Source organism: Chiloscyllium punctatum, chromosome 6, assembly GCF_047496795.1.
Source record: "Chiloscyllium punctatum isolate Juve2018m chromosome 6, sChiPun1.3, whole genome shotgun sequence".
Taxonomy (NCBI): domain Eukaryota; kingdom Metazoa; phylum Chordata; class Chondrichthyes; order Orectolobiformes; family Hemiscylliidae; genus Chiloscyllium; species Chiloscyllium punctatum.
In genome coordinates this window covers 48,476,852-48,493,897 of record NC_092744.1, presented here as the reverse complement: position 1 = coordinate 48,493,897, position 17,046 = coordinate 48,476,852, and the positions used below count along the sequence as shown (strand labels likewise).

The 17,046-nt window shown below is 39.7% G+C and overlaps 1 protein-coding gene across 2 annotated transcripts in view; it reads left to right on the top strand.

Annotated features, from left to right (window-relative positions):
• The window catches only part of LOC140478940 (uncharacterized), a 315,441-nt gene that overhangs the window by 71,850 nt on the left and 226,545 nt on the right, over nt 1-17,046 (top strand). For both annotated transcript variants that reach the window (XM_072572602.1, XM_072572601.1), the window contains exon 6: nt 15,621-15,756. In XM_072572602.1, coding sequence (XP_072428703.1) covers nt 15,621-15,756 — 136 coding nt within the window. The remainder of the gene's footprint in view (nt 1-15,620; nt 15,757-17,046) is intronic.

Sequence of the window (17,046 nt, the reverse complement as noted above, 5' to 3'; positions counted from 1 at the left end):
CATCAGGTGGTTGTTTATTTAGAGTTGTTTCATTTCTTGAAGATTAATCCCTTTCCACCAAACAGTTTACCATTTTAAAGTCCCACCTGATGAAGGAGCAGTGCTGTGAAAGCTAGTGCTTCCAAATAAACCTGTTAGACTATAACCTGGTGTTGTGATTTTTAACTTTATACACCCAGTCCAACATTGGCACTTCCAAATCATTATTATTAAGAATTTATGAAACAAACTGTTTTGCAATGGACACTGAAAGTATAATAAAACAGGGCAATTGGAAACCATGTCAGGCATGTGACCAGATGTAGGTAGACGACTGAGACATGGCTGCAGAAAGATGGGAATTACATATTGTAGGAGATAACAGAAAAGATAATGAGGGAGATAGACATTTACTTTATTTCTTTCATAGTTATTAAAAGTAACAAAATACCAGAAAGTAAAAACTGCCATTTTAAGAGATATTGGATCCATAGAAATAAAGGATCAACTAAATCAGAGAATTTAATTAGAGAATTCTTGAGATTTTGCCCTGGCTTGGACAGCCCTTTTCAATTGCATCTTTTTTCTTGGCCATTGAAATTGTAGCGAGCTAACAATTTGGTTATTTTAGTCCCCATAGACTTTACAGTGAAATGGAAGTATAAAAAAACGATTCCCAGGGCAAGCAGGAGAGATTAGGAGTGAAAAGAATAGAAGACAATCAAGGTGGCAATGAGGAATTATGAAAACAACTGATTAAGAAACAGAAAACTAAATAATAAAACGTTCTGCAGACACATAAATAAGGAGAATGGGGATAGGAATAAAGCCACTAGGGGGTGGCAAGATAAAGTTCAGGCAACAACAGCAAAGTAGCAAAAATATCAACTATCTGCTTTGCTTCAGTATTGAGTAGAAAGATAGATTAAGTAGACACGACATCAGAAGGTGCAGTTTGAAGTGATGGAATTACATTTAAAATAAAGTAATTAAATAGACTAACCAATCTAAAGAGGATAAAACTTCTAATCTGGACAGATTGTATGTGGATTTTAAAAGGATCTAGAAAAGAAATAACAAAAGTATGTTACATGAATTTAAAATGCTTTAGAAAAATATAAAGTGCAAGAGAACTGGAGCATAGCTCACATTGGCCAGAATTTTCCTCAACTTTGTTGGTGGGCAAGTTGGGAAAATAGGGCAAGAATTTAAAAAAACAGACTGTTAACATAGAGAAAATAATATTCAATTTTCCCTCTAAGGTTTAAATGGTGCATGTGACTCTCGCTGATGAGCAGTGACTATCTTATTTCTATGCATTTGCATCTCATTTTATTTCTGTACAGCTCCTGATTCTCCTCCCCTTCCCCCAATAAACTGGGCAGCATCTATAGTCACCATCAAAGCCAGAGCTACTTGGTGCCACGGCTTGCTGCTTGCTTCTCCGGTCCTTCATCTAACTCCACCTCTCCCACCATTTCCCTGCATGCTCCATGAACATGGTCCTCTTCCAACTTTCCAGTGCATAAATGGTCATCACCAAACCGCTAGCTCATCACCTCATCATATCTGCTTTTGGACAAACTCTCACACCACTTCAGCCTTTCAGGAATTCACTTTCGAACTTTTGGACACTTATGCCTGCATGTTTCTGCCAGGTCCCTTTGTATGCAGGGACACATGTGTTTCAAATGTCTAATAGCTCAAGGCTATCAGCCTCCCAGCCTTGCATTGATGTTTAGTGTAGAAGGAGAGCTGGCAGTGTGTCACAGTTGGGAGCACTAAGCAATCACGAAGATAAACATATTATTGTATAGCACGATCGATGTCAGTATTACAAACTCTGCATGTGCTGCAAGCAGCTTTTGTGGTAGACACACTACAACTGTTTCAAGGTAACAGCCATGACTGAAAATGAAAGTGGACCTGCCTTTAATGAAGCTGGGGGGTGGAGGAGAGTCACTGTGATCGATCAGAGGTGTCACTACATTTAGTTGATGGGCTTGACCACACTCAGGTGCTTGGTTTGATCAGAGTTCAGGGGTCAGTGTCCCTGCACACCAGTGATTGGATGATTGTCAATCCTGCAGGTCAGCTGCAACCAGTCTGGGCTTACAGGTAGACTATTTCGGTTGCCATGGAAATACTTGTCCAAGGGTTGGGCTGTGCTCACTTCAATGACTGGTTAAGTCAGTGCCAAAGGTGGGCCATGGTCAGTCCTGAGGCTTTGGGCATTCCAGACAGAAGGGCCTTGATAAGGGACTTTATTTAGCTGAAATGCAAATCTTGTACATAGGTAAAGGAACAAATACTAACAACCAAGGTCCTTGTGGAATGGACCAAATTGAGCATTTTAATATCCATCGTTTCTGTATACATTGCAAGCAAAAGCATAAGAGTTAAAATTACAATCCAGTGGTGCTAGAAATATATTTTCTATTGCTATAACTGTGTTAGGCAGGAATGTACTTTTCAACTCCCAGTGATAACATCACATTTCATTCACAGTGGTAGGTGCTTATGAACCAAGTTGAAGATACAGTATAAAATTAAGTAATAAATAATGGAAGAATAGAGATTAATGATATGGTTAGTGAGAATGGTAATATTTTCCATTAAACACTCATATTTTTATCTATCAAATGCCTAAACCTGGAGAGAAAGTTTAGAGGTGCTGAAGGTATAAAATGTAATAATACAGCTGACAAGCTTAGAATAGTGCTGATTATATCAGATTTAATACTAAAGTAAAATTGCAGTGGTGTGGAAAATGTGCTGGTTGTGATGTTCATATTTAGTGTAACTGTTTTGCTGTTCAATATTGTGTTGGAAGATTTTAACAATGTGCTTAATGGAAGTGCAAAGGTAATCATCATTTTTAATAATTCATCATGCTTTAATATTCATGTGTAGGTGGGGAGAATGTCTTAACGCCTGCTATATTTTAAACTATTTGGAATTAATAGGAATTAATGGATTTTTGCTGAGGATAGTGTAAATGAGATTAAGAAACAGATGGTAAGTTATATAGGATGTCAAACAGTTTTATAGACATGATTGCTTTAATGGATTTTTGTTATATAAATAAATATTGATCGGTGGGCATTTACTCTGTTTATGGCAGATTTATTAATGCGGTCAGAGAGCAAATAACTTAACACTGGCATAAATGTACAAAGTAGAGATGAGTTCATAATTTATGCCATAGTGTTAAATATTGTACTTTATTAAAATCTTGCTGTATTTTTGATCATTTAATGATCTATTTTGATACATAACCAGTTCAATACCGTTGAGAGATTTATTTACCCCAATCCATATAAATTCATATGTTTCCGAGGATATAAATTTATATGGATAAGGAGATCTGCTGTGGTCACTCTTAATATTTAAGTCTGTAAATGTATATTTGTTTCGATATTTATGTAAACGTTGTAGTGAAGTTTAGTGCTTGAAATCTATAGAAACGAAGCATATTTGGTAACAATTGCTCTGTAAGTCTACACAGTGACAAAAGCATTTGACAAGGTTCCACATGGTAGACTGAGTGGTAAAGTTAGATCACATGGGATCCAGGGAGAGTTCATCAATTGGTTACAAATCTGGCTTGCTGGTAGGAGATAGAGGGTCGTGGTAAAGAGTTGTTTTTCAGACTGGAGGCCTGTGACCAGCAGTGTTCTGCAGGGCTTGGTGCTGGTTCCACTGTTATTTGCCATTTATATAAATGATTTGGATGAGAATATAGGAAGCATGCTGAGTAAGTTTGCGGATGACACCAAAATCGGTGGTATAGTGGACAGTGAAGAAGGTCATCTAAGAGTACAATGGGATCTTGATCATTTGGGCCAATGGGCCGAGGAGTGGAGATGAAGTTTAATTTAGATAAAATTAAGAGATAAGAGTGGTCCTAAGGGAAGAGTACTAAACTGGGCCAAGGCCAAATATATCAAAATTAGGCAGGAGCTGGGAAATGTGGATTGGACACAGCTATTCGAAGGGAAGCCCACGTTTGATATGTGGGAGGCTTTCAAAGATAGTGTAAGATAGGCATATCCCGTTGAAAGCAAAGGATGGGAAAGGCAAGATTCGTGAACCATGAATGGCAGGAGAAATCGTATAACTAGCCAAGAGGAAAAAGGAAGCGTACACAAGGTCCAAGCAGCTAAGAACAGACGGGCCCTGGAAGAAATCGAAAGAGTAGGACCAGTCTTAAACGGGGAATCAAATAAGCTAAAAGGGGCCATGAAATAGCTTTAGCGAGCAGAATTAAAGAGAATCCCAAAGCTTTTTATTCTTATATAAGAAACAAGTGGGAAACTAAAGAAAGGATTTGTCCACTAGAGGAAAATGAAGGAAGGCTGTGCGTCGAACCTGAGAGAATGGGTGAGATTCTGAATGATTACTTTGCATCACTGTTCACTGAGGAGAGGAACATGATGAATGTTGAGATTAGAGATAGAAGTTTGATTAGTCTGGATCACGTTTACATAAGTAGGGAAGATGTGTACGGTAGGCTAGAGGTTATTAAGGTGGACAAATCTCCAAGACCGAATGGGATCTATCCAAGGTTGCTGAGGGAAGTGAGAGAGGAAATAGCTGGGGCCCTGACAGATATCTTTGTAGCATCCTTAAACACAGGCGAGGTGCCGGAGGACTGGAGGGTTGTTTGTGTTGTTCCCCTGTACAAGAAGGCTTAGTAGGGATATTCCGGGAACTACAGACCAGTGAGCCTGACGTCAGTGGTGGGAAAGTTGCTGGAGAGGGTACTGAGGGATAGGATCTATTTATATTTGGAAAAAAATTGGCTTATCAGTGATAGGCAACATGGCTTTGTGCAGAGGAGATCATGTCTTACCAACTTAATAGAGTTCTTTGAGGAAGTGACCATGTTGATAGATGAAGGAAGGGCTGTAGATGTCATATATATGGAGTTTAGTAAGGCGTTTGAGAAGGTTCCCCATGGTAAACTAATAGAGAAAGTGAAGTCAAATGGTGTGCAGGGTGTTCTAGCTAGTTGGATAAAGAACTAGTTGAGCAACAGGAGACAGAGAGTGGTGGTTGAAGGGCATTTCTCGAAATGGAAAAAGGTGACCAGTGGTGTTCTACAGGGGTCAGTATTGGGGCCACTGTTGATTGTGATATTCATAAATAATCTGGAAGAGGGCATGGTTGGTATGATCAGCAAGTTTGCAGATGACACAAACATTGCTGGAATAGCAGAAAGCATAGGGACTGTCAAAGAATACAGGAGACTATAGATAGACTGGAGAGTTGGGTGGAGAGATGGCAGATGGAGTTCAATCTAGGCAAATGTGAGGTCAAGTCTGATTCTAGAGCGAATTATACAGCAAATGGAAGATCCTTGGGAAAAGTTGATGAGCAGAGAGATCTGGGAGTTCAGGTCCATTGTACCCTGAAGGTTGCTACACAGTTGGATAGAGTGGTCAAGAAGGCATATCGTATGCTTGCCTTCATCAGACTGGGTATTGAGTATAAGAGCAGGCAGGTCATGTTAAAATTGTACACGACATTGGTTCAACCACGTTTAGAGTGCTGTGTACAGTCCTGGATGCCACATTACCAAAAGGATGTGGACGCTTTGGAGGAGGTGCAGAGAAGGTTTACGAGGATGTTGCCTGGTATGGAAGGTGCTAGCTATGAAGAGAGGTTGAGTAGGTTATCATTAGAAAAAAGGAGGTTGAGGGGGGGACCTGATTGAGGTTTACAAATCATGAAGGGTATAGACAGGGTAGATAGAGATAAGCTTTTTCCCAGGGTGAAGGATTCAATTACGAGAGGTCACGCTTTCAAGGTGAGAGGTGCAAAGTTTAAGGGGGATACATGTGGCAAGTACGTTATACAGAGGGTGGTAGGTGCCTGGAACGCGTTGCCAGCAGAGGTGGTAGAGGTAGGCAGGGTAGATTATTTTAAGATGCGTCTGGACAGATACATGAGTAGGTGGGGAGCAGAGGGATACAGATGCTTAGGAATTGGGTGACGGGTTTAGACAGTGGATTTGGATCGGCTCAGGCTTGGAGGGCCGAAGGGCCTGTTCCTGGGCTGTAAATGTTCTTTGTTCTTAAACACGAAATATTGCATTTTTGTAAGACAAACCAGAGCAGTTAGTGGCAGGACTTTGTGGAGTGTTGTTGACTAAAGAGGTCTAGGGATTCAGGTACATAGTTCCGTGAAAGTGGCATCATATGTAGATAGGGTGATGAAGAAGCTGTTTGGCATTCTTGCCTTCATTGGTCAGAGCATTGAGTATAGGAGTTAGGACATCATGTTGCGAATGTGCAGGACATAGCTGAGGCCAATTTTGAAGTAGTGTACAGTTCTAGTCGCTGTGCTATGGAAAGGATATTATTGGATTGGAGAGAGCTCAGAAAAGATTTACAAGAATGATACCAGGACTGGAGAATTTGAGTTATAAGGAGAAGCTGGAAGGGCTAGGACATCTTTCACTGGAGCATAGCAGGTTGAGGAGTGACTTCATAGAGGTTTATAAAATTATGAGGAGCACAGATAAGATGAATAGCCGAGGCCTTTTCCCTAAGGTAGGAGAATTCAAAATTAGAGCGCATAGGTTGAAGGTGAGAGGGGTTAAGATTTAAAATGGACCTGAGGGCAACATTTTCATACAGAAGGTGGTGCATTTATGGAAGGAACTGACAGTGAAAGTCGAACATTTAAAAGACATTTAGACAGGTACATGAACAAGAAAGGTTTGAAGGGATTTGGTCCAATGTGACAAATAGGACTAGTTTAGTTTGGGATACTGGTCATGTTCAGTTTATTCATCCGAAATTGTAATTTTACGTGTTATGGTAGATATCATGTAAAATTGTGCTTTGGAAGTTTTATATGTTCAGAATTTTACGCTAACAGTATTAATCTTCAGAAATAAAACAGAAAATGCTTGAGAGACTCACAAGATCTGGTGACATCCATTCTGTCATGTTTCAAATCCCATATGACTCTTACACCAGACTTGAAATGTTAACTCTGTTTCTGTCTCCACAGATGATGTGAATGCTGTTGGCTTTTCTGTAGCACATTCAGTTTATATTTCAGCTTTCCAACATCTGTGGTATTTTGCTTTTATTTGACCATTATCTTGGACACTGATTTGTCAACATTGGGAATAGCATAAGAATTAGAGGAACTGAGAAGGGCTGATGATACCTTTAAAACATTTAAAGCACCCCAGGTGTTTTTATTGGTACGCACCCATTATTTACTCCTGAACAAGGCCTACAAGGTCCCATTCATGCCACTGTGGATTTGTGCAGGATCATAACTAGAATCTGAACTTGTAACAATGTTTTCATATCATCCCAAGAAGAGTTAATTATCACTTGCGTGGATCTACATATAAAACAAATATTCACAAGTTGAAACTGCATTCACTTGAGTTGTGTTTATTTGATTCATAAATATAGATCAGCATTGTTCAAATACCACTATCTGTTTTACCAGCGTTATTGTAAGGTCATTGTACTTCCTTCTGATTACATTTAGGTTATAAAGTTGCAAAAATGTGTGGGGCTGAGTACACAGTTGTAATCCCCGATTACATTATATAGCATGACCTTTAAAAGTGCATGACTTTGCATATCTGTATTTTGTGTATAGTACTACTGCCTGTTTATAGCTGAGTCTGCAGATTATTTATCAGCATCTCAGAATCCAGTGAACCGGGCAAATCATCCTCGTTCCCAAGCGGCTACCTAAGTAAAAAGGCTTTCCTCTAGTAATTATTCAAAGTATATTTTTAAAGTTCTGTGTACAGTACCCTCATCTTTGTATTCCAATGTTTGAGTAACGCCAAGGTGTCAATGTTGATAACGCTCATCTCTCATGCTGTAATGACCGACCTATCACACTAGATGGCATTGTTGCACATCACTGACTTTATCAAACAAATCTATTTTTCAACACACAAGTTATTATAGCCTTTAAATATTATACTTTTGTTTTCAACCATAACACACATTATTAATAATACTTTGCTTGATTCTGTCATAGCAGAGGTATTTCCACCAATTTCCACGTATTTCTTTCCTGCTTGGATTATTCACTTTTTGGCCCCATCCCGCCCAGTGTAGCTTCCCAGCTCAGTGAAAGAATTCTAGTCAGATAACTGAAGCTATTAAGCACCAACAATCACCTTCTATCCTCAAATTCATTGGACCATTAATTCAACCAGAACCAGTAACACAAACCCAGACTAAATGACCTTCAGTTTTGTTTTTTGTAAGTTGATTTGATTCATCAGTAATTCTGTTAATGTACCACAATCCTTATTTCAAACACTCATCCTTTTTAAATGTTTACCTTTATGCAAAACCAATTAAGATAATCACTTTATCTTGTTATAAAAAATTCAGAGATAAAGCCTGTCTCTGGAATGGATATACGGTTTATCCTGGTTTGTCCTATTTATGTGACCTCTACCACAAGGCACTGACTGGGGGGCTGCCTTTGTGCAGCTGTTTAAATGAAGAACACAGTACAAACAATACAACGCTGGATTGAATTGATAACATGGTATTAGAAATGAAGATAAGATTGAGTACTGAAGAGCTGTATAGAAGCACTGCAAAAACAAGAATGACACTGAAAAGTTCATGGCTGTGAAAGCTGCCAGTGAAAGACGCTGGCAAGGGACAAAGAAGTTGGCCACAGCTGAAACATTGGGTAAAATACAGTAGCTGCAAGTTATCCTCTCCCAGCACTAGTCAAAATGAAACGTGTGAGACAGAACTATTCAATAGGCTTCTGTGCTTTTCCAGCACCACACTCTTGATACTATTCAATAAGCAGAATAGCAAGATGGCAGCAAAGTAGGATTCTTCGTCCACTCCGTCCGTTTCTTTTCTTTAATCTCCCTTTTTATTTCGCTTTTGTGTTTCTTTTTCCTTCCTTCTTCTTGGCGATGTCTTGAACTCCTCGCCTCAGTGCGCACTCACATCCTAGCCTCAGCACGGACACAGCGTGGCATCCCCTTGGCAGCCCAGCATGGCTGTCTCCCAGCCAGGCATGGGGGTCTTTTGGCACAGCATGGCCGTTGCCCAGCTGGTGGTCTTTCAGCCCATCGTGGCCTTAGTGTGAACCTTCAGCATTGCTCTAGAATCACCTCAGTCTCCCAGCCTTGAGGTGAGACCCAGTGTGGACTGGAGGGTAAGTGCCAGTGTGGACTGGGTTGGAAGGAGTGTTACTCTGAACATTTTATTTCTTTATTTTTTCGTAAGGATTTGTACTTAAGAATTTGTACCTAAGATTACTCCATAAATGGCAACTTGTAAGCTTTTCACTGTATTCATTTGAGTACATGTGATGATAAAGCTAATTCTTATTCCAAGTAGCTACACTGCTATCACTGTTTGGGGAGAGACTGTATTCCACCCTTAAAAAAAAATCTCTGGAAAGTAGAAACAAAACTGCATAAATGGCGAAAGCCTTGAAGGCATCATTTCATTCCCAAGTAAGTCTAACATATGAATTTATGAATGGTATATTTACAATGTTAGGGCCCAAATTGAAAGGAAGAGAGTAACTTGATCAATATGTTACTGTTATAAAACAGCTCTCAGACTCCTGTAAATTTGGGCAACAAACAGATGATCCAAATCAAAGGCAGGATTGTGTTAAGCATTGGAGATCCTGTAATGAGAGTACATCTACTGAGAGCAAAGAAACCTATTCTTAGGAAAACAAGTTGACATTTGCAGAAGCAATTAGCTCACTCATAGGCAGTTAGAGCATATTCCTGGCAGAATAGACCATGCATTGTGCTGACAGACATTCAGGTCAAAAGGGAAGAATCACAGAGAAAGAGCATGATACAAGTACTGCGGAGGACATCACACAAACGTAAAGCAGGCATGTCCAGCATCAGGATAGCAATGTTTTCACAACAAGAAGCCAAGCCATTTTGTAAATAAGTGCATGTTTAGAAGGAAACACAACAAGCAGATACAGATGGCTGTTGGTGCGATATCTGCTTAACATTGAGTAATCGCTGTACACCATACAACAGGTTGAAACACAGCTCAGTAGGTGATAAATGGTTTATGATTGTTGGAATTATGACTGCATGAGAGGAACGTCAAGTCAACCAAATGTGCCAGATCAAGAAATACAACACCATGCATCAATTCCCCTCTGTCCCCCAGTGAAATGAGACAGGAATGAAAATCCAACATAGTTGTGTACAAGGCAACCTTCAAGTGGAGAAACACACTTATTGAAGACAGCAGAGGGTTCCTAATTGATGCTCAATATTGCTTGTTACATTCCTTTTTAACAGTGTAACTCACCGAACTTGCCATACAACCCAGCTATTGAGAAGGCACAACATGAAAACCCGAGTGGCTTGTTGATTGGTTCGACTTGCTGCTTGCTTTGAAAGATATTTGTGTTGGACACTGGGTACTAACATTATGGGCACATTCCATGGGCACCAGTCACATGCACCCCACATCCACAGATATTGGCAGCCAACATGAATCAGCCTCTCTGAATCCTCATGGTATATGTCCAGTCCAATTACAAGTTGCTTCTACCCTTCAATGCTGCATAACAGGATGCATCAGGACACTGAGCTCAGTGACATGCACCCAGATCATAAACTGGGCGAGACTATATCTCTGGACTCCTGTCAACATCCATACCTTGCATTGCCTTGTATTGTCATTTTGTGTATTGTCCCCTCAGCCAAAGATACTCTGCTTATACTGTTTCGTCATGCCATTTAACACAGGCTTGGAAAAGCTAGGAAGTTTGTCAGAGTTGTCGGCAGGTCCTAGTCCAATCAAAGAGGAGAGCTCTTGCTCAGGACACAGTCATTCAGGGACAGCCTCCAATTCCAGTCCAGGTGCTGCTCACCATGGTCAGAGTCAGGATCTGAGAAGATGTGAAGAGCCTAATGACAAGCAGCACACCATTCATCTTGACACCTCCAGCTATTTTGTGGGCTGTTTTGCTCCTAGACTGAGAGAGAGGCAGGAAGCACAGTATATAAAAGTTGGTGGCACAGCTTTAGTGCTGGTGTGACTGGACAGGTAGCCCAAGCAATGGTAAGGCTGTTCAGAGAGCATGCAGGAGAAGGCAAAGGATGATATTGATGTGCATCCTGGTTTGCTGTAGTTATGTGATCTGTATCACGAGGCACTGACCAGTTCAGTGAAGGCACTGGCCCTGAACTCATAACATACTCTGTCTGATTGCAGCAGCTCAAAACTGATGGCTCCCAAACATGAAAAATCCCTGTCATTTAAATCACAATTTCTAACTAAATGTATATAGCCAGATTAAAAAAAACGCACTATTAAAGATATCTAATGTTGAAAATCATGATTTTGGGATATATTTCTGTTCTCAAGCTGTACTTCTAGTTTAGCTTTTTTATGCTAAATGAATACTTACAATGGAAGCTACTGCCTATACAAGTAGTTCTACTGGGGAAACTGCATCTAACTATGTCAGTACTTTATAATAAATCTCATCTTGTAAATGCTACCACGATAGCACAAACTCTAACAAAGCCTTTGTGAAGTAGCATTTACTATACCAAAGCGAGCATCATTAAAAATCAGAATGAAGGAGTAGAAATTGGACCTTACTGTGTGTAATTTATGCCCAGAGATGCACACAATGCTTCCTGGGATGTACTTCAGTGAAAAACAAAACCAGTCTGGGTGTGAAACAAGTGGTCAGTGGTTACTGTCAACCCGTGGTATCGGCCATAAATAGCTTTAAACGAATGCACAGACAGTCACAAGAACAGCAGGTTTGCCTGTCAGAGACACTTGACAAACTAGATCAAAAATTGGAGAAGTCCACCGAGTTTTATCAGTACCATGCTGTCTCCATGGGCAGACAGTTACAGCCATGAAAAGTCAGGCCCTGCAGAATATCAGCAGCTGTCAGACCTGACTTACGTTCCATTTCTTCAGCCATCGGTGCTCAGCAAAGCATTGATCAGGAGCAATATCCCTTTCACAGTCATTGTGATGCAGCATTCAGGAGCAACAAGCCTAATAGAACTGCTTCCAAAGATCTGAGTTGGGTGAAGACATTATTCCATTAGACCATAACAGCATAAGAAATAGGAGCAGGAATAAACCTTTCCATCCCTCGAGCCTGCTCTGCCATTCAGTGGGATCATTTTCACTTTCATGCCCTTTTCCTCCTAACCCTTAATTCCTTGACTGCTCAAGAACCCATATATCTCGGCCTTAAATATACACAAGGACTCATCCCCACAACTGTCTGTGGCAAGGAATTCCAAAAGCTCTCGACCGTCAGAAGAAATTCTTCACTAGAGTCTTAAATTGGTGCCCCTTTATTCTCAGATAATGCCCTCTCATCCTAGACACCTTCTCAGTATTTACCCTATTAAGATCCTTCAGAATCCTTTACTTGTAAGATAATCCCTCCATACTGGTGATCATCCCAATGAACCTTCTTTGAACTGCCTTCAATGAAATTACATCTTTCTTTAAAGAAGGCCACCAAAACTGCTCTAAGTACTCCAGCACCTTGTACATTTGCAGTAAGACTCCTGTACTTTTATACTCTGAGCCCCTTGATCCATGTGCCAATATTCCATCAGCCTTCCTAATTTCCTGTTGTACCTGTGGACCAGCACAAGTACTCCCCCTCCCCCTTGTCCCTCTGTGTTACAGCTTTCTGCAGTTTCTCTCCATTTAAATAATACTTTATTCTCTCGTTACCCCTTCCAATATGAACAACTCTATATTTTTCCACTTTATGCACGATACGCTAACTTTTGGCCCACTTACTTAACCTATCAATATCTCTCTGTACACCATTTGCCTCCCTTTAACAACTTCTCTCTCCAAATATTTTTGTGCCATCTACAATTTGGCTGCAATACGTTTGCATCCTTCATTCCAAATGGAAGAATGACTTCCTATCCACTCTGTTTCTGCCCCCTAGTCTTGTGCACTTTTATCAGATCCATTGAATTTCACTGCTCTGATCTTTCTTTGTAGTTCAGACCCTCCAGCCCAGACAGCATCCTCTTAAATTTCTGCTGCACCCACTTCCCAACATTTTATACAATCCCAGCATTACTTCCTTGCTCTTTTATTCTTTGCCTCAATTCATTAAAGCAAATATCCCATGTGCCCTCTTAACCACCTTAAATACCTGCTCAGCTACCTTCAAGGATCTTAGAATATGCAAACCAAGACCCCTCTGATGTTTGATAATTTCCAGGTGTAATCCCTTACCTTATTAGCCCTACCAAATGCATCAAGTCATACCTTCTGGCTTGGATTCCATTTGTCATTGCATTGCCCACCTGACCAGTCCATTGATAACTTCCTGTAGTTTACAGCTATCTTCCTCAGTATTTACCACTCTATCAATTTTTCTACCATCTGTGAACTTCTTGATCATGGACCCTCTATTTAATTCCAAATTATTAATGTGCACTACAAACAGCCTAGGCCTTGCAGAACCCCACTGGAAACAAATCTCCAGTCATAAGGTGATCTCTCTACCATTACTGTTGAATTCCTGCCTCTCAGCCAATTATGGATCCACTTTGCCTTGGACCAATTGTTCTTGACCAGTCTGTCATATGAACCTTATCAAGAGCCTTACCAGAGTTAATATAGACTACATCAAATGCATTACCCTCATCAATATTCTGGGTGACCACCTCAAAATCTTTAATCCAATTTGTCAAATAAAACCTTCCTTTAACATCCATGGTGACTGTTTCTGATTAATCCCTATTTCTCCGAGTGCAGATATATTCTGTCCCTCAGAATTACTTATAGTAACTTTCCCACTACTAATGTGGGAACTGACTGGCCTGTAATTTTCTAGTCCATCCCTTTCTCAGCTTTTTAGAAATGGGACAAGGTTAGCAGTCCTTTAGCCCTGTGGTACCTCACTTGTGGTAAGAGAGGGTTGGAAAATTAGCCAGACCATCTGATATTTCTTCCCCCCCACCCCACCAGCTTCCTCTCCCCCCATCCACCTCCACAGCCTGGGATACATCTCACCTGGGACTGTAGATTTATTCACTTTTAATGATGCTAAATACATTAGTATCCCCTCTCTTTATTCTAATTTCTTCCAATACTTCACAGTCCTCCACCTTGATATCTACATGTCCATTGTTCTTTTCTATTGTGAAACCATTGCAAAATAATCATTGAGGAACAGTGCCCATGTTTTTTGGATCCATTAAGATCCTAATTGGCTGTACTGTTTCCCTAGTAATGCTCTTACTCTTTATGTATTTATCAAAGATCTTTGTTTTAATTCTGCTGAAAAATGTTTTTTCATGTACTGCCTTTGCTTATTGTAATTTCATCTTTGATAGAGTAGATGGTAATTGTTTTTTTTCCCTAAGATGGGGAATTTCAAGGCTAGGAAGAACATTTTAAGGTGAGAGGAGAGAAAGTTTAAAAAGACATAAGAGGCAATTTATTTACACAGAGGATGGTTTATGTGTGGAATGAGCTTCCCGAGGAAGTGGCGGATGCGGGTACAATTACAATGTTTAAAAGATATTTGGATGGATACATGAATTGGAAAGGTTTGGATAGATATAGGACAGGAGAGGCAGGTGGGACTAGTTTAGTTTGGGATGATGTTCGGCATGGACTGGTTGAATCAAAGGGTCTGTATCCGTACTGTATGACTATGACCATACTGAGCCCCCAGAGTCTGCCGTGAGCTCCTTTATATTTCTTAACACAAACCTTTTGTTCCTTGATATTCAAGATTCTCTGGTCTTGGTCCTATCTTTTTTTAAAGTGCGAAAGGCTAATTTTATTAAGGTATGATGCAATTAGACCCAACTGGACTGGGAGAAGCACCTCATAGATATAATTGTGAGAGCGCGGTGGGAGGCATTCAAGGAGGAAAGTGTGTAAGCATGGGACTTAAATAAGAACCAAATACTGAGAATGTTGGAAGATTGGAAGAAAAATAGGAAATACTGGAATTTCTGAATTGTCGGGAGAGAGAAAGTGTTAATGTTAAAACTTAATGTTTCAGGCCAATGATTTTTCATCAGCACTGGCTTAAGGAATTTGTAAATGAATTTTGACACCATTTGAGGTTTTAGTAGGGAAGAACTTTGCCTCGGTTGAACAAATAGTAAGATCTGTGGGATAGTTAGTGTTGTGTCATGGACATTATAAAAGAAGGAGGAAGTTAATGTGGGGAGGGAGTGAAGAAATGGTCCCGAAGTAAGTCTTTAGGGAAATGTGTGGGTCTACAGAAGAGAGATAATAACTCTCTCTTTTCCATTTTCTGACAATCATTTGAAACAAGCAACAGAATAATGTAGCATGAGTTGAAATATTGAAAGTAGTTGTCCTTGTTCACTAGTCTGTTGAAGGTGTTCTTCGTTCCAAGTAATATTCAAAAGATTTATTTGCAGAAGGAAAAGAAGTCCTATTTTAGTGTAATTTTTCAGTTCTTTGCTCTATTTAAGAAGTATTTTGTGATTACTATTACTAAATTGCTCCAACTATTTCCAGAAATATTTCCCAATTTTAAAACATTTGCAGTGGATTGTATTTTCAGTTGTTGCATATCAACTGTTCGTCTCCATCTTTATCAATGTAACTTTTATGTAATTGCAGGTCATGTGTTGTTGCAGCAGAATAATGGGATTGACCATTCCGAGGAGGAGCAAATGCCAAACTTGCACATATTGGGTGCCCTTTTCCTGAACAAGTGTATGAGTTATGTTTTCGACCTTCTCCTAATCCTACAATTGTAAGCAACTTTTCTTTTTTTCACAAACAATTATTTTGTCCTAACAAAATGAAACAACAGGTAAAACTGCAAAGCTATCAGCCAACCAAGGTACCTCCTGATCTGGACCATATTTAGAATTATTATTTGACTTATTTAAATAGATAAGTCACTCACATTTAAATCACTCACATAAGTGAATCAATCCTTTGCCTTGTGATTTAACTGAGTTTTCAGTAACTTTATAGGAGAAGCAATGGGTAAAATCTATTTGGTAATTATCTTATACTATGATATTCCAGTTAAATTTTCAAAAATGGCAAAAAAAAACAAGTGTTGACTACAAAATTTGAGAAGTCCAAAAATGTCAATGGGGATTGTGATGCCCCATATACCTGCACCATTTAGTCTCTGCTGTCCACTGATTGACAAGATTGCAGCCAATAATAGTAACCTGTTGAATTCCTTCATGCCTGAGGACAGAGCACAGAGGATGAGTTCAAGGTAGTCTGCAGTACTTAAAACCAGTCTGCACATCTTAAAGGAAAGTTGCAGTTTGATGGAAGCTGGTGCTGAAGTTATTTCAGAAAAGAATTTTATTTGTGCCAGTCAGAAGGATGGAATTATCGGGGAAGAGAGCAAGCTGTAAGTTTTTTTGTTGCAGCCCTGAAGACTATGGTGGAGGAGGTGAACCACAGAGGAGAAAGGCCTTCAAAGCACAGCAATACTGGAAAGCTTCCTGACAGGCACTATAAAGACAGTGATAGCTAATAGTTATTCTGGTCCACACAAGCCATCCATGTAACACAGATAATTATAATGTAACAAAATCTCACAATACTTCACAGGAACATTATAAAACAAAGTATAATACCAAGATATGACAGTAGGTCAGATGATCGAGAGTTTGGCCAAAGAGACTTTAAGGAGTGTGTTAAGAAAGGAAAGCGTGGCAGAGAGCCAAAAAGATGTGGGGATTGATTTCCAAGCTACAGGCATGGCAGCAGAAGGTAAGACAATCAGTTGTTTAGCAAACAAAATTAGGGATGCTCAAAGATTTGGAATTCAGGAACATAAACATTGCAGAGAATTGTGGACAATGTTCCCTATACATTTTTTTCCATCCATTTGGAGAAGGATGCATGTGCATCAATATTAATGTAATATGTGCATGTGTGCACCACCAGGAGGTACAAAGAGAATGTGAATGCAATATATTTTAACAAGTTACAAATGTATGTGAGAATAAAAAAATACCACTCCAGTCATTGACTTGGTAATGCACCAGCCTACAAATGATTAGATTTCCAT